The sequence below is a fragment of the Eulemur rufifrons genome, chromosome 1 (assembly GCF_041146395.1).
Source record: "Eulemur rufifrons isolate Redbay chromosome 1, OSU_ERuf_1, whole genome shotgun sequence".
Classification (NCBI taxonomy): domain Eukaryota; kingdom Metazoa; phylum Chordata; class Mammalia; order Primates; family Lemuridae; genus Eulemur; species Eulemur rufifrons.
Genome location: NC_090983.1, coordinates 24,149,648 through 24,168,747, shown reverse-complemented (window position 1 = coordinate 24,168,747; position 19,100 = coordinate 24,149,648). Strand labels below are relative to the sequence as shown.

Sequence of the window (19,100 nt, the reverse complement as noted above, 5' to 3'; positions counted from 1 at the left end):
ACAGCAAATGATAGGTAAGAAAAATGTTCTTGCTATTTTAGATTTTTTATCACATGAAATTTTGAAAGTGCATCTCAAATGTCCCTAATTTAATCTATAAATTCAATATGATTTAAATTAAAATATTTTAATTTTTGGTGAAACTTGACAAAATGTTATTAGTATAAAGAGCCAGGAAATTTCTAGAAAAGAGTAGTAATGAGAGGACATTAGTTCTCTTATGACACTAACCACACTATTGAATATGTTCTTAAAATTTTTCATCTACGAAATGAATAGTCCCTTCCAATTTAAAAATTCTCTCATTTGTTGCCTGTATGGAAATTTATTTTTAAAGTAGTTAAGTATAAACAGTGTGCTGTGCCTGTGTATGTATATCATCTAAATTTAGTCTATACACTAGGGATGGTTAATTGCATTTGAAGCATCAAAAATCAGCCCACCTCCCAGGGGCGACATATTTGAAGTACTCTAATCAGGAATCAACATTCAGAGGTATTCAGCACTTCAAATACTATTAAAATCTACACCAGAGAATTTGTTATTATTAAGGAATGATAGAAAATGGCTTTTTATTAGTGGAGTGAGAGGCAAAGATAGGTCAGAAAGGCCAGGGGTGGGGAACCTGTGGCCTTCTGGATCCTTGAGTGCAGCCTTTTGACTGAATCCAAATTTTACAGAACAAATTCCTTTTAATAAAGGGATTTGTTCTGTAAAGTCTGGATTCTGCACTTGGGGATCTGGAGGGCCACACTGCAGCCTTGAGGCAGCAGGTTCTAAGAATGGCTTGAGGGCAATGTCGCTTTCTCTGAGCTACAAGAACAGGGTAGGAGACTGTTTATTTGTATATATGTATATCTTCTTCCTAATAAATATTTGCACATTTGGAAGAATTGGGCAACCGCTTGTGTTTTCATTTTAACATACTCAGTGGCAAGGATATAATAGAGGGGGTATATAGCCCCTACTGCTAATCTCTGGAGGCCACTGACATTTACAAACACCAAACCAACCAAACCACCAACCAAACCAACCAAACCAAATAAAACCCAAGCAAACAAAAACCTGACAGTTGTTACCACCAGGCTGTACACCAAAAGATCTAGTGAAAAAAGGGCTCTAGGTCTGTAGAAAGGATATATATGAAAGAGAAAATAATCCTTCTCTCCCATCCCTCTCCTCACCACTTCCAAAGCTTGTGGTGAGAGGAGGGGAACACTTAACATTTAAAATGAAGAGGGCAGGATTAAATTATTTTAGTGATTAAAATTAGTTGATAGTTATGAAACAAAGACTGAGGAAAAGCTATGAAAGAGTCTCTAAGGGAACTTACTCCCCACTAGGAAAGAGGGGTTTGAAAAGCATGCCTAGTTACAGTTACCCAAAAAGTTCAACCTTTTCATATTATGAAAATTTTTCATTAAATTGAGGCATCTCAAATTAGTTAAATACGCAAATGCTAGCTCATGCATTTTTTTGGTCTACAAATACAGGCAATAAACTCACAGTGGAACAGTGGTTATCTTAGGAATAAGGTCACCATGGTCAGAGGTTTCTTTCAATTTTCTAGTAATAATTTATTTTACCTTTTAAAAACATCAACAGAGCTATCTGGGTAGTTCTTTTAAAAGAACTTAAAAATATTTATTAAGAAAAATTCTGTTTTTTTCTCTCATTCCAGAACTGGAATCTCAGTAACATTGGGATCATAAAACAAAACCTGTTTATTAGACACAAATTCAACTGTTACAGTACACAGAATGAATGTCTCAGAGTTCTGATAAGAACCTATTGTCAAGTTTTAATATAAATATCAAATTGTATAAAATTTAGTAAAAGCATTTTTGATTTACTTTGCAAATGAGATTCAAAGAACTATTCAAATAGGGAAATTACTATGAATTTTTTTTAAACAAACACTGCTCTACGGAGGTACTACCCAAAACAATTATTGCTTTCACTCCAATGATGTCTCTACCAAAATAAAATGTTTGAACCATTGTATTAGAAAACGTCATTCCTTTATTTGCCAGTCTTATGATCTACACTACCAGAAGGTCATGAGATATATTAAATTCTAATTATTCTGTAGCCAAACCCATTTTCATTAATACATTTCAAATACTTGAAAATAAAGTATTGCTCAGAGCATCTAATTAAAACAATACAGTTTAGGGTAATAAAGGAAATATTCCTTTTTTTGGGGATTTGAATTCAAATCACTAAAATTCGTTAGTTGTGTCTGATGATTACTGAAAGTAGGACTTTCAACTGTATGTTTTACATGATATATTCTCAAGAAAAAATGAAGAAATAATACCATAATTTATCATAATGGTTATCATTGTTTTTAGTAGAGGTGGGGATCTCGCTACATTGTCCAGGCTGTAGTTGAACTCCTGGCCTCAAGTGATCCTCCCACCTCAACCACCTGAGTAGCTGAAATCACAGGCATGTACCACTCATAATTTTATGTGTTTTCAGAAACTTTAAAATGCACAAACACATTGTTGCAGCTCCATTTATTTGTTTTGATATGTTGATATTAATAGCAACCCATCTTCAGAAGAGATAAGCAAGTCACTGAAGGAAGACTAAAGACAAAAACAAGATAGTTTTGTTCCACTCCTAGCAATATTTCCCCAGGATATTACTGGGGAGAGCATTGTCAAAAAGTTATAACTTAAAAAAAAAAAAGCAGTTTTTTACTGACTCATCGCACTACAAAGAAGAGAGGTTATATTTCTTGATCAGAAAGTTAAAGTTCTTTGTCATTCTAAGTACTGGCCCCAAAGCACCATCCATGTCAGGTTAGCCATCTAATTGGGTACAAAACAGGCAATACACTCTATTTTGTGTAGTGGCACCAATTCTCCATGTAGAAGCAGGCTACAGTGTGTATGTAAAAACAGACATGATATATATCAGGCGGTAGAAAGATCTGGCACTGTATATTGTCCTACCCTCCACTTGCTGGGCCATTTGCAGGACAATTTGAACATAAACACGCACACGTGCACACTCCTTTTGGGGAGTACAGACCCCTCCAAGAATAGCACAGATGCTCTCCCTACACTGAATATAATTTAGAGGTTTTATATACCTGTGGAAGCCTTAAGATTCTCAGGGGCTCAAGGTTAAGAACCTCTACCATAGGAAAACACTGATTTGGTGAGAGTTTATGGGGGTCGAGTACACCAGTCTGTTATCAGCTTCGACAATGGTGCACTGTGTTTCTGTTTGTAGTGGAATTTGTGAATAGTTGCACAGGTTGACAGTATTTTTTAATTGTCTGCTTAACAGCCCATCATGTCAAAAAGATAAAGATAATGCTGAAGGAAGAAAAAAGATTCTTTAATGAGGATTGGGAATTGCACAATTATCTTGTTTCTGCTAACGGTAAGATGATTTGCTTGCTTAGTGATACTGCAATATTAACATTAAAGAAATTCAATGCTCGTCAGCATTATAACACTCAGAAGGACCACAAATATTTTAAATTAGAGGCAGAGGCACAAAAGGTTGTATTTGCAGAAATTAAAAGATAAAAAGCAAAAGCAAAGACAACTCTTTCAAACAGCAATAAGACCTGAAAATAATGCCATGGAAGCAACTTATAAAGTAGCTTATATACTCAGGAAAAAAAGGGAAGCCATTCAGTGATGTAGAAATTGTGAAAGAATGCATTGTTGAAGTTGTAGGATGCTTAGACCCCGATAATGCTTTAAAGTAGAAATGTATGGTTCTGCCTCCTTCAAGGACAACCATAACTGACTGGCAGCATGAATTAGCCTTCAACTTAACAGGAAAACTTTATGCAATACTTCAAAAGGAAAATATATATTATTCAATTGCTTTGGATGAATCGACTGATACTACTGACTCGGGCCAGGTCATGACAGAAAATTTTCTTTGCCAGGAAGAGTTACTCCCTTTGGGCACTCTTGCGAACAGAATAGGGGAGAATAGATATCTTCAATAACTTTCACAATAAACGTCATGAAGTTGGACTGCATTTGGTAAATTTTAGTGAGGGTATGTAGAGATGGTGTACCTTCCATGAAAGGAAAACATGAAGGGTTTATTTCATAGATAAAAAAAAGTATTAACAGATTCAGATGCTCTCATTTCTTTTCAGTGTATCTTGCATCAGCAAAATCTCTGTGCTAAAGCTACTATTTTAAGTGACACTTTGCAACAAGTTATAAATATTGTTAATTATATTGGTGCAAATGCAACATGGCATCATCAGTTTCGTAACATACTAAAGTTGAAAGATGAAGTAATCAGTGTGGATTTGCCATTATCATTCTAAAGTGCATTGGCTATTCCAGGGACAGGCGTTAGCCAAAGTTTTATCACTGTAGGAATAGTTAAATTTTATGAAGAACAGAACTAGCAATGTGAATTATTGAAAGAAGATTTCTATTGGAATGTAGCACTTCTGTGTGATATGTCAAATCAAAACAAATATTTCTTTGCAAGGTAAAACTAAGTCTCTATATAATATGTGGCAAAAAATCCAAGCATTTCCAAAAAAGCTATCTTTTTTTCAAAACACTTCTTCAAAAGGAAATTTTGGATGAACATTTTCCCCAGGTAGTAAAGGACACTGATGAGCAGGGTATTTGCAAATCATCGTTAGAATATTCAGCTATTATAGACCTATTAATTGGAGAATACAATGAAAGGTTCGCTGACTCTGAGAATCATGATATCACACTCAAATTTCAGCCTCACCTAGTTGATATCACCAAGGCACCTAAAGAACTACAGATAAAATTGAAGCTCTCAGTAGATGACCTTTTAAAGTCATTGTCTGATGCTAAGAAAGACCCAACTGAAATGTGGAAAAATGCAGTGGAATACCCATGCCTTTGGTAACATGCACGAAAATACTTTTTTGCTTTTCAACCACTTATTGCTATGAATCTACATTCTCCTGCCTAACTCAAATCAAGATGCCCTTAAGATCACAAATGACTGATACCCATCTATAGGATCAACTGAAACTGTGGACCTTCATGCTGCAACCAAATATTCAAATGCTTTCTAACCAAGGAGAGACTGTGCAGTCTTTCCTGAAAGAGAATCTTGCTTTCTTTTTACTAATAATACATAATACCAATGGCAATAAAATGTCAATATGAAAAACAACTAGGTTGAGTACTATACAACAAAGTCATTAAAAGGTTAGTCAACTTTAAAATTAACAAATAGTTTTCATTTTTTGAAATTATTAAGTACATAGTAGTTAGATTTTTACAAAATAATGTACATTTTAAGTACATCTAATTGAATGTGGCCTTATTTGATTATAGCTAAATTAATGTGGCTTTCCAATACAAAAAGGTTTCTCTACCCCTATATTAGACTTTTGATGCTCTCAAAGGCCCTTTTGGTCACTTAAACTCAAAATTTTGATTTTGAAAGACCATTATATTAAGACAACGCAGAAAAGGTAAGCTGGACTATGATGTTGGCAGTGGAGCACAGTACAGACACTACACAGAGAATTTCAGTATCTGTGATATCTCCAAAGGGCTGTGATATGAGAAAGTAAGTTTGGTAAAGAGTAAAACAGACAAGTAGGTTTATTAAATAACTGATGATATTAAATAATTTTGGATTTTCTGAAACTGAGTTGAAAAGATTTATAGATTTTTCCTTTAAAAGGAAGGAGATGTGAAAGATGAAGCAAGCTCTGTAATTTAAAAATTATTCTTTTTTCACTGTTTTGCCATGAAATCCAAAAATTTGAAAAATCAAAGCTGCAGCCACAATTAGTGTTTTCCTATTATGGCCACCTTCTATATTTTTAACCTTAACAAGCCTACGGACTATAAATAAAATACTGTTGAAATGTATTAAAATTTAAAAACATATAAATAACAAAAACATCTTTATTACAAAATATCAAAAAGAGAATGAAATCTTAGCTTGTTCTTAAGAATGCTTTAATTTTAATAAACCAATATTGATATACGGTAGCATTTCCCAGAATATTTTTTTAGAATATGCCATTAAGATGCCATGAAGAAAAAGGGTTTTCTAAACGTGTTTGGCAAACGCTGTTCCCTAAAGCTGGTGTGTTTCCCCCAGGTACATAAGCTACTGAAGACTGAGCAGCCAGTAAAGATGCATGTTTAATTTTAATTAGTGCTTAAACACAAACCCCAATCTGTCTGAATACACAAACCTTGTTTTCATTGAACACCTATTAACATTCCTCACATAGCAAACTATTACCATTTGGCTGTACATATTTTGGAAAAGGCTGGCACTGTATATAAAATATTGGGACCACATCAATTTAATTTGATGATACTTAAGAGTGATTCATTGAGTAAGAGTATCTTGTGGACATGTAAAGCAGATTTGTGGCCTAATGGCTTTAAACTGGCTATGAAAAAAAATAAAAAGGTAGTTTCTGCGTTTCATATATAGGTGAGTATGGAATAGTTTTTGTATTGGCTGGTCTTATGCAAGTCAAACATTATGGAAGGAACACACTTTAAACTTTTTGGGAAGTCTTTGTTTTGTTTCATTTGCCATTTTGATCAAGCTTGGTGACAGGTTTTATATTTAATGTTCCTCAGTACTAGAGTGGAACGTTCAGTTCCTTCCTCTAGACACAATACGTCATGTGGTATTTGTTTTTCAGTAACACTGTAAAACTTTTGGCCTCAGATAGATGTAGTATAGGCATGTGTCAAAAAAAGTATTCTGAAGTATTATGTCAATTCAGGCAGTGACCTAATATAATGATTCACAAATCATTACAGGTAGAGCAAAAGACTCCTTGGACCACCCACCCTCTCCTTTTGTTAACATTTCCAGTAGAAAAAGTCAGAATAGGAAAATATCATTGTATGGAACAAAACAAAATAGGGAGGAGGGAGACTTTCCATATATATGAGAAATAAATAAGGTATAAATAATTCCTTCTTTAAATACAACATAATCATATCTTAAAAAGTCCAGGAAACCTCTTGATGAACTATACACTACTTACACAGTACAAGACTAACCAACGAATCCTCACAAACTAAAATGGTGATGATAACGCTATTCTAATATTAATTTATAAGAAAGAATACTGGGAATCAAGAACCATGGTCAAGTCAGGGACAATCACTGGTTAAAGTGCTGCTGGAGTGTTCACTCTGCATGTTAGTGTTTGCACACTCAGTGGGAGCCTGACAACACTGCCTGCAGAATTGCATGGCAGCCAGATTTCTTAGAATTCTGAGTGCTCAATAAACTCTGGTAAGGCAACAATTGCGGTTTATCAGTACAAAAGTTTTGTAATTCTTCATAATTCAAAAGCTTCTAATGGACCATCATGAGTCATATTAAAAATGACAATCTGGATTTGTGTGATACTGCCCCTAAGCAAGGCAGTTTTGAATCAGTTTGTGCTCCCTACGGAGGCCTCTCCCAGCCCTCCAACCGGAAGTGAACTACATTTCTTTGACTTACTGATCCTGGATGGCACCTTGGATTAGTAATTACATGAGTAGGCTTTTGATATCATTTATGTTACTGAACTGATGTTTGATCTGGAACATGACTATGTCTTATATCTTGCAATAAAATAGGGATTATAATGGTTGTTCCTTAAGAATAATATTAGAATTGATTAAATGACAGTAGTAAGATTTATCTGCTGAGAGAAAAGTAAATTCACTAGAAGGTTCTTTGCTAACACATGCAGAATGAATGCATAATGATGCCCAGACAATAACCCTCACAAAGAAACACGATTACCGTGTAATGCAATCTTCTGCCTGCTTCTCGTTGTTCATCTTGTCATACAGCACAGCGGCCACCGCCAGGGGGCCTGCGTCCCCACAAAGGAAGGTGATGGAACGTTTGGTCAAACAGTTCAGACTTTGCTTTACATAGCCCTGTGCCATCTGTAGGTAGGCGGGGTCCCCAAACACATCATAGAGATGTAAGTAAAGCACAGCAATACCTGAACAGCAAAAAAAAAAAAAAAAAAAAAAAGTAAAGATGAGGAAAGGAAAGGGTAGTTATTATTTTGGTGTGTTATTTACTCAGCAGTGCTGATTTTTGCTAAGCTGTAACAAATCTGTAAATTATCTGGAAGTTTAGATAACTTTAGTTCTAGGCTCAGCTCTATCACTAAACCACTCTGAGAACAGGCATAGGCAAATCACTTATCTTCAGTTTTCTCATCATTACCACTCTACTAAATAATAAAAACTCTAAGGCTTTGGCCAATAGACACACAGTCTATTACTAAGCTTTATTACTCTAGCTATTGTGTTAATGCATTATTCTTGATGGTTAAATGATAGGTCATCAAACTATGGTTCCAAATAAATAGTCATCTGTTTATTTGATGAATAATGATTTATTTAATAATAAACATGAAATGTTTTGTTCTGGTGAGCTAAAGAAATTCAAACACTAGGTAATGAAAAACTCAATTTCTCTTTATGTAGAAGATAGGTTTTTGTATGAAAAGGTAGTGTAACCAAATCCCCTACCCCAATATCCTTCCAGGCAGGGATTATAAAAAAGTTATTTGACATTTGAGAAAATATATTCAATTCTTCCTTAACTTTTTTTCCTCTGTCAAGGACCCAGCCACTTTGGTAAGTATAATGTAAATGTTGCCAATGATTTTTGCCTTAGGCCTTACTTAATTTGCTTCTTATCCTACTCTTGAAGCTTACTATATATGTAATTGAGACGTTGTCTGCATGTCCTTATTTCAAATGCCTGTCAATAGAGCCTTTCCTCTGAAGCCAGCTGGTTGCAGAGCAGACTCAGAGATGTGGAGGAGGAAGCTTGCCTGCCTGCAGCATTTCCAGAAACCCATTTTTCCCATTAAAGTACATTTTCCATCTCATTTACCATTTTTAGAAGACACAGAGCCTCTGTTTAAATCTAAATTAATAGAGCCAATCTCCTCACAGATTTCAATGCAGTAAAAATGCAGTCTGCAAAATTACTTTTCACTGTACTGAGGACAATTTTAAATTTAGAAAGTTTTCTCATCTTGCACGGGTAATCTCCAAAGCTTTGTGCTACAGACAATTCAATTTCACATGTATATTAAGGCCAAATTTTCATTTCCTGCCAAAGTTAATAACCTTGTCTGCTTTTTCAAAGTGGCTTGGTGTTAGTAATTCCACAAGCTGATGATCAGATGCACCAATGCTTACGGTTTATAGACAAGTGTACAAAACCATGTATGTGGGTAAGAAAAAAAAATTCTCCTTTTCACAAATGATCAATGTCAACAGCTTCTTCTAGAATTAGGTCCTTAATAGGCTTCATCTCCATCCATATCACGCATCTGCAGGCGATCTGTTTAAATTGTTACCCTTTCATTTTGTCCATTTATTCCCAATGGTGCCTGAACTCCCCTAATTAAGTTATGTAAGCACCAGAGCCAGATAATGACATGTCCGAGATCTGAGAAAATAAAAAGTGATTAAATACAAGCCCAATGATTGTTTTCCTTTTCAGACCTTTGTTTCTCATTGCAACAATTCCTCTTGGCCTAAATATTTAACAAACAAAACCTATTAAAGATTGCAATTGTCAGGTTTGATGTATTTCTCATGGAAGACAGGTAATCATTTCTTGCAAGTCTCACGATATTACATCTGGATGAAAAAATTTTCTTTTCTTTTTCTTTTTGATCAGCCAAGGATTATCTTTCTAGTTTCTGGGAATCCACCACCTCAGGTTCCATTTCTCTCCTTCCTCTCATCTGGGCCTCAGTGTCTGCAGGTTTTGATAAGCAATCTTTGGCAGGTCACAGTTTACTGTGCCTATGGTCCCTGTCACAAAACACCCATGGATGAAAAGGACTTTAAGTGATGAGTGCTGCTGCCAAGTAGAAAAATTTTCTTGCACATGCTTATTATAAATCAAGTCTCAGGTCAAGAAAATAAGACAAAATGCCTAAGTTAAAGACATTTAATACCTCATCAATATTTTATACTCCATGTGTCCTAATTTAATAATAGCGAAAATGGGGGAACAGCTTGTGGCCAAATGTCTTGAATCTGCTCCTTATGGTCCTCTGACCCTTGACAATATCCATGCATATGACATCACCTTTAAATAAATACCAAAGACTTACAGATAGCTGGCAAGGTGGGAAAGACACAACTTCAAAAGCTCTGTAGGAAAAATTCATCTAGTCCTTATGTATACTCATAGGCCTGGCTTCAGTAAACTCTTTCAAATGTAATTTTTATTAAAATATATATGTTTTTCATGGAAAAAGTCTTATAGTACTGCAAGACTTAATACGTAAAACACCAATCCCCTGTCTCACCCTATTCCTGTCTCCCAGAGGCAATCACTTTCAATAATTTTAGCCATTTCCTCTAGTATTTGCCTCTCTATTTCTAATGATATATTTATGTGCTCTCTCTCGATTTTTCTATTTCAGATATTTTTGACTGATATTCTACTCTGGAAGATGAGGATTTAACTCCTGTGACAGAAGCTTCTAAATGGCTTCCCAAATGTATCTCCCTTTTTTTCTCAACAATAATGCCCTGGATTTCACCTGGGCACAAGGCTGCCCAGAACAATCTTCTTCACAGTTGGGTACGTCCATGTGACTAAGTTCTGATCAATGGGATGTAGTAGGAGTACAGGGGGCAACTTGGGAAAATGTTCTTGAAGGGAAGGGACTAGCCATTTCTTTCCCTTTCTGCTTTCTTCCTGGCTGGAATGTAGATGTGATGATGCAGTAGAAGCAGCCATTTTAGACCATAAGGTGGAAGCTCTGTGATGAGGTTGGTAAAGCATCAAGATCAAAGCAGCCTAGATCCCAACGACTATGAAGCTGCCACACTGTGGATTGCCTGGTTACACAAGAGGGAAATAAACTTCTGTTGTGTTAAAGCCACTGTTACTTTAAATGTGTTGCCACATATCGGTAAGCTTGATCCTAAACAATACAGCTCCTTTCAAAGCTTGAGAAGTAGGCAGGAGCTAGATCATATAGGATCTCATAAGCCAGTTAAGGATTTGGGATTTCATTTGAAAAGCACCATTTTAAGCATGGGAAGAACACAGTTTTTTTTTTAAAAAAAAAAAAATCACCATAACTGCACTGTAAGGCTTGAAAGGGAATGTGTGAAATAGCGGACGCAGGAAAAGCCGGGAGGAGGGTGCTTCAGGAGTAGGAGTGAGACACGGGGTGGATGGTTGCGGTGCGGAGACAGTGAGAGTGAATTGGAAAGGTATCTGTCTGGAAGGTAAAATCAACAGATCAGCAGAGCCTGGTGGCCAATGACTCTGAAGGAGATGTCAAATGGCTCCTGGATGTCTAACTTCAATAAATCGTGTTGGGAAAACTAGATACCCACATACAGAAGAAGGAAATTGGACCCTTATCTCACACCATACACAAAATCCACTGAAAATGGATTAAAGAGTTAAACTTAAGTTTAACAAAACTACTAGAAAAAAAATAACAGAAAAAGCACACATCTAGACTTATATTACTCTGATCTTACAATTCCTGGAACTTGTTTGGTTCCCTTAGAACTTTGGTGTCTAAAATGATAGCCTCTAGCCTTAAATGTCTATAGAAACTTAATTAAAAGTCAATAAAATTTAAAATTCAGTTTCTCAACCACACTAGCCACATTTCAAGTGCTCAGTAGCCACATATAGCTAGTGGCTGCTGCAATTGACAGCAAAGTGTACCATTTCCATCACTGTAGAACGTTCTAAGGATAGCACTGCTCTGAAGACCAGGGATAGATACCATTTTGTGTAAGAAGTTCAGGAAGTTTAGTGCTGCCTCACAGTTCACCCTAGGAATTTCTTGGTCTTAAAATGTTGATGACTAATTTACTTGAAAGAAAACAGTATACTTGAGGACCAAATAAAACTCTGCTGGAATAGGAATTGGCCCTGGCTTCAGTATGGAAGCTCCAGACTAGACTTTTGTATTTTTTTTTCTGTAGATACTATTCTGGGATGGAGGGTAAATTGTTAAGGGACACTTCTAAATCTGTAATTTCCTTACTCAGCTACTTATCCCCAGTAGTGCTATAAATACAGCCAGCTGTTGAGATGTAATTAATACCAAGCCTTTGTATTTCTGAGGGATCATTAGTCCTATTCATCTTGACCAATCAAGACCTTGCTGTGTCTCAAATGTATACAGAGATGATAAAAATCTTCACAGATACACGGACCTCTCAAAACACTTCTCTGTAATCTTGCATTCCAGAGATTATTCCTCAACACTTCTCATTTATTTTTTATCATTCATTTTATTCATTTATTACCAAACTACAGTAATATAAAAATCTTTGTGCCATGGTACTTCAAATCTGCAAGGTATTTCCTTGCAGGTCAAGGGTGTTTAAAGACTTCCTTCATGTACTCTGACAGGAAAAATTATGCTCAGATTTTAGATCTGCCAGGGTCACTGGAGGTGCTTAGCTAATGCCCATTAGGCTTGAATGATACGGAGACAGGAATTTTCTAAAAAAGGGACAGTTGGGTGTTCCAATCTAAGTTCAAATAAATTGTTCCCTGCTTGAAACTTTAAAAGCTCATCAGGGAAATGCACATTAAAACTACAATGAGATACCACCTTACCCCTGTCAGAATGGCCATTATTAAAAAGTCGAACAACAATAGATATTGGCATGGATGTGGTGGAAAGGAAACACTTATACACTGTTGGTGGGAATGTAAATGAGTACAGCCTCTATGGAAAACAGTATGGAGAGTCCTCAAAGAACTAAAAGTACATCTACCATTTGATCCAGCAATCCCACTACTGGGTGTCTACCCAAAGGAAAAGAAATCATTATATCAAAAAGACACCTGTATCTGAATATTTATTGCAACACAATTCACAATTGCAAAGATATGGAATCAACCTGAGTGCCCATAAATTAATGAATGGATAAAGAAGATGTGGGGAGGGGGTATGTGTGTGTATGTGTGTGTATTACACACACACCCGTACCCACGCACCCCATGGAATGGAACTAGAGACCATTATCCTAAGTGAAGTATCTCAGGAATGGAAAACAAATACCACATGTTCTCACTTATAAGTGGGAGCTAAACGATGGGTATATATGGTCATGAGGTAATATAGTGGACATTGGAAACTAAGAAAAGGGGAGGGTGGGGGTGAAGGATCAAAATTTACTTATTGGGTACAATGCACACTATTCTGGTCACAGGTACACTAAAAGCCATGACTTCACCATTATACAATTCATCCATGCAATAAAAACACTTATACCCCTAAATCTATTGAAATAAAAATAATAAAAAGCTTATCAATTATTATGTTTTCTTCCTTTCAGATTTATGGAAAAATAAGAAGTGAAAGTATTCTCTGATTAACTCCGTACAGTATGATCACCTGTCTTTCTGTATCAGGTTGGTACTTTCTAATATGTTGTTTTGTAACCGTTTCTCAATTTTGTAAGTGAATGTTTGAGCACGTGCATTTCTGTTTCTTCAACAAAATTACAGTTGTCTTTAGGGCAGGATTCCCACTGCTAGTCACTGTCCTTACCGTGCACAGTACTCTCCACAAAATCTTGATGTAAACACTCTGCACTGACTAGGACATCTGCTCAGTTGTCAGATTAAAGCTGAGCATCATGAGCTGCTGGCTTTCCAAATACTCCAGCACTTTTAATACAGGTAATCTGAGGAGGAAACTAGTCACAATTCTGCACCTGTCATTTAATAATATTGCCCCAAACAAGGGAGTGGGAAAGAAAACAAGGAGGGCAAACAAGCACTCTGGAGTGCTTGTTTTCTCCTTTATCTATTTGTCTCTTTTATCTATGTGTCTTCTTTTCTCCTTTATCTATTTCCAGAGTTGACTGCTCAACAGGAAAAGAGATTTAAAAAAAAAAACCAAGGCAACATTGTACTTTCCTCCTCCTTCTGTGCCCTGCAGCCCACTGACTATGGACTGGGCACTGTGCTAAATGCTGAAGTTACTGGAATGAAAGTGACAGACACAGCCCCAGCCTTCTTAGTGTTGTCTGTAAAAGTCAAATTGTTTAGATATGCCTTCTTTCCCCTCCATCATTCTTCTGATCTGAATTACAAACACTCTCATCCTACTTTCTGTGCTTCATCCAAGCACACTGGTGGCATCTAAACCCTAAAACTGTTTCAAGCCTGTGTCTTCGTAGTTTCAGATAAACTACAATACAATGATATTCAGCACTATATAAAGTGCAGTCAGAAAGAAAGCACGTGACCATCTTGGCACATTGATCTATCTAGTGATCACTGTGAAGGGCTCTAATAAACATGGTGCAAATCTACCCTCTTGATTCTGTCCACTTGTCCTAACAGCGCTGGCTGGGAAGGACATGTGCATCTCTTGAAGGTGAAGGGCACTTGGCAGGGCTCAAATTAGACATTGAAATGCTGGCTCTGATGAAGAGCTACTTATAAGGAGATCAAATTGCAAAGAGAAGACTCCTGGCCTTTGAGAGTAATTCCTTTCAAATAAGTCTGGTGTCAGCGTTAACTAAGACCCACATGCTAAATCTGTAGCTCAAAGGCCATACATTTGGTAGATCAGAGGAACAGCATCTTAAAACGCTGTAATGACTTGCATTTAGAGCGCAAGTTAATATTACTCTAGGGATTATGCTGCATATCCGCTTATTTAAAATGTTATCTAATATTTGAAAAGAGGAAATATATGCCAATCTTAGCCTCATTAACTCTGTGAGTTGGTTATAGAAGATTAGGTCATGTCTTTCAGAGCTAAAGCCCCTAGAGTCCTGTGTGTATTTTTTTTTTAAAGCGTGAGCTGATCATCATTCCCCCTGGGAATTATCATAGTTAAGAGTGGAAAAAAATGAATTAAATGAGAGCTAGCACTTTCCTTCATTCTCTCTTAAGGACAGTAGAGAGATCAGCCATCCCTTGGGTTTACTTAACTTTTCTACTATGTTATCTGCAAGGAAAGCAATTTTTTTTTACTAAATGCTTATTTCTAACACAAGAACACTTCATCTGCTCATTTAGTCCTTTATAATAACAATTCCTCACCAGAACTTTGTGCTTTCCATTTTATAAAGCACTTTAAAATTTTCTCTACCTGGAACAAAATCCAGACCAGCTCCATGGCAGGTAGCATCATGTTCTCTGTTGGGTCCCCACAGATCTCTGGACACTATCGAGATCCACTCAGTAGCTGAGCATTGGATTTGATCTTAAGGGACCTCCATGTCTGCTATGTTTCTGCACTGTCTGCTGCGACGTGTATGGTCACATATAACAGCGCTTGATGGGGTATCTAGGTAAACAAAATGCTTTACCTGCTACCAAAGCTGTGAGCATATACTGTAAAGAACTCGTGTAAATCTACCGGGAAAGGATTAAGGATAAAAATGAACAACTCAATGCTTATTATCATACATCAACATGACATACATCAATATCATGATGCATTACACTTCAATGTACTAAATTTTATAAAGGATGATTTTAGTGAAAAGAACTGTTCATTCAAAATATCGCTTATTAACAGCTGCAGGAGCTACCAATTGATTTCAGACTATGGATGATAATTCACTTGAGAAGATCTTCAACAAGCCTTTTCAAATACAAGCAATTATGAAGAAAAGCTTCTGTCTTGGCTCAATTAATTTTTTATCCTGAAACCATGCTGAATATATTAATACAGGATTAGGAAGGGGGAAAACACCTTCTACAGAAGAACGCTAGAGATTTCATTTTTTTAGCTGCAAATACCCATAAATCTTCCCAGGGTTTACTTTACTTCCAACCCTAAATAACTTTTTTCCATAGACTTTTAAATAGTAATTACCCTTGCCTGTTTAATAAGTCTTGTTTTCTTCTTTCTTTCTGAATTCCTTTCATGCTTATTCTGATTTGTTTTTTAAATAAAACACTTAAACTTGACTTGTCATTGACCATTTCTAAAAAAGTTTGTATCATGAGTATCATGAAGCCTGAGTATCATGTTGTCATTGCTTAAACTACTCTATCTTACAGCTTATTAGTAAATCTTCTTCACTCATAAAATGTATAGAATAAACCCAAATGTAGAGGTTGAGAGTAGAGCCAGGGTTGGTAGGATTGAACACTAACTTTGTCACTTACCAGCTGTGTGACCTTGAATGAGATACTCAGCCTTGTTTTGCTTCATTTTTCTCATTTGTGAAATGGGGACATGAATAATATCCATGCCATGAAGTTGTTTTGAAGTTTAGATCAGTAAATTAATGCAAAGCACTTAAAACAGTGCCTGGCAAGTAACATTATTTGTTAGTGTACATGCATATACACCCTCGCTCTTGTCATTCAAATGTTAATCATAGTAACATTTTATTAACAGGAATTGTGTTTTAATCTTTACTCCTGTCCTTCAACAGTCAAATGACCCTGAAACTGCATACTAATGCTCCTCATTCCCTTGGGAACCAACATTGGTTCAATATATTTTATTATTAAATTCAGTGAGCTAGTTGCAGGTTTTAAAAATTCTTCCCTTCTTTCTTTCCTAGGGTCAGGGCATTTTACTTCTCTGATGTGAGTTAAAAAAAAAAAGGTAAAAGTCAGGGATACAGCTTGTGAAATTGAACTATGATAACCCACAGGTGTAAATATGTATGGTGGAAATGATGTTTAGATTCTATTAAAAGACCATGTTAACCATTCTCATCACTGTATCATATCCTCCACTTCCATTTAAAAATAAAAGCCAAGATAATTTCAGTTGCAAAACAGTTCGTAGAGAGTAAAGTGCTTCTAAAATAATTATTTGCCTCTTTTAAATTTCTGTTTAAACCTGTACATATCACTCTTACCAATGAAGCATTTTGTACACATGGATTATTTAGAATAATCCTATTCCAAATCCTAATCTTATCTGAACCAGCATTAACTATCATATTATACAATATAGTATTGGAAAATGAACCATAATAAAATAAGATGGTAAAGTTCTATCTAATTTTAATAATTTTCCAAAGCATATATAACACACACAAGTGCTCTAGTAGAAATGCTAATAAGTATTTTCTCACCATTAGTCTCAAGTTTTGTTGAAAAGATGGAAAATGGGGAAAAATTATAGGAGTCCAGTTTTTCAATTTTAAGTACAGCTGAGCTTTGAACAACACAGGTTTGAACTGCGTAGGTTCATTTATACACAGATTTTTTTCAATAAACATCCTAGAACATTTTTTTGAGATGTGTGACAATTGGAAAAAACTCACAGATGAACTGCATAGCCCAGAAAGATAAATTTAAGAAAAAGGTATGTCACGAATGCATAAAACTTATGTAGATACTAGTCTATTTATCATTTACTATCATAAAATATACACAAATCTATTACAAAGAATTAAAATTTATCAAAACTTATGTATACACAGACCATACATGTTCACCATTCACAGTCAAGAGAAATGTTAACATATTAAGAATGCAGTATTAAATTATAAATGTGTAAATTAACATACTGCACTATTATAATAATTTCATAGCTACCACCTCTTGCTATTGCAGTGAGCTCCAGTGTCGTGCGTGAGTATCTGCTTAAAATACCATGTGATGCCAGTCATTTCTGCGTAAGCAGTTCATCTCTCCAATAAATCGCACACTGTAATAAAAAGTGATCTCTCTTGGTTCTTAGGTATTTTTAATCATGTTTAGTGCAGTACTGTAAACCTTGAATAACACCATGGGACCCATACAAAGTACTAGTGATGCTGGAAGTGCTCCCAAGAAACAGAGAAAAGTGACAACAAGAAAAAGTTGAACTACTTGGTAAGTGCTGTAGATTGAGGTCCGCAGCTGTGGTTGTCCGCCATTTCAAGATTAATGAGTCCAGCGTAAGGACCATTGTAAAAAAAAAAAAAAAAAAAAAAAAATTCGTGATGCCATTGCAGCAGCTATACTAGCAGGTGTAAAAACCTTACACTTTTAGCACAATATGTTTTTATCTCATACTGAAAATGTCACTTTTATATCGGTGCAGGATTGCAATAAGAAAGGCATACCTATAGACTCAATATGACTCAAGAAAAAGTAAAGTCATTTTATGACAACTTAAAGCAAAAGGAAGGTGAACGATCTAAAGCTGGAGAATTTAATGCCAGCAAAGGATGGTTTGATGATTTTAGAATAAGTTTAGCTTAAAAAATGTCAAGATAATAAGAGAAGCAGCTCTGCCAACTAAGATGCAGCAGATAAGGTTCTCAGATGCCATTAAGAAAACCACTGAGGATAAAGGATGTCTGCCCAAACAGGTTTTTAATGCAGACAAAAGTGCCCTATTCTGGAAAAAAACAAAACAAAACAAAACACGCCAGAAATGACATTTACTAGTAAGGAAGAGAAGCAAGCACTAGGATTTAAGGCAGGGAGGGATAGGCTAACTCTACTGTTCTATGCAAATGAAGTCAGGTTTATGATCAGGACTACCCTCATCTATTAATATAAAGCTGCTAACCCCTGAATCTTGATGGGAAAAGACAAACAACAGCTGGCAGTCTTTTGGTTGCCTAAGAAGGCTTGGATGAGAACCTTTTTCCTGAATTAGTTTCATTAGCTTTGTTCTCTAAGTTAGGAAATATCTTGCCAGTAAGGGGCTGCCTTTTAAAGTTCTTCCTATATTAGACAATGCCCCTGGCCACCTAAAACCCCATGAGTTCAACACTTAAGGCGTCAAAGTGGTCCACTTGCCCCCAAACACATTAGCAACAAGAGAAAACATTAAGTATTTATAAAATATGGCCCAAAATTTGGGGCTGATCAAAGTTAAAAAAAATATAATGCCTCTTTCCTAAAAACTATCGCTTCTTGAAAAATAACATGGACACAAAGTAACATACAAATCTACACACAGTTATATAAACATTGCTTTGATATACAACACCAAATATTTGTGTTTTTTGTAAATGCATTTTTTGGTAATAAAATTAGTTATGACTAGACAATGGTAAGGTATAGAAGGTATAGGAGGAGAAGAAGGTATTAACATTGTGATTTTCTCTGGTAAAATCAAGTTTAGTTTCTTATGCAATTCAGAGCTTTATGTTAGTCAGACTGCC

General features: G+C 35.8%; 1 protein-coding gene across 2 annotated transcripts in view; it reads right to left on the bottom strand.

Annotated features, from left to right (window-relative positions):
- Positions 1-19,100, bottom strand: part of LANCL1 (LanC like glutathione S-transferase 1) — a 36,078-nt gene that overhangs the window by 10,805 nt on the left and 6,173 nt on the right. For both annotated transcript variants that reach the window (XM_069467570.1, XM_069467560.1), the window contains exon 4: positions 7,771-7,978. In XM_069467570.1, the coding sequence (XP_069323671.1) occupies positions 7,771-7,978 (208 nt within the window). The remainder of the gene's footprint in view (positions 1-7,770; positions 7,979-19,100) is intronic.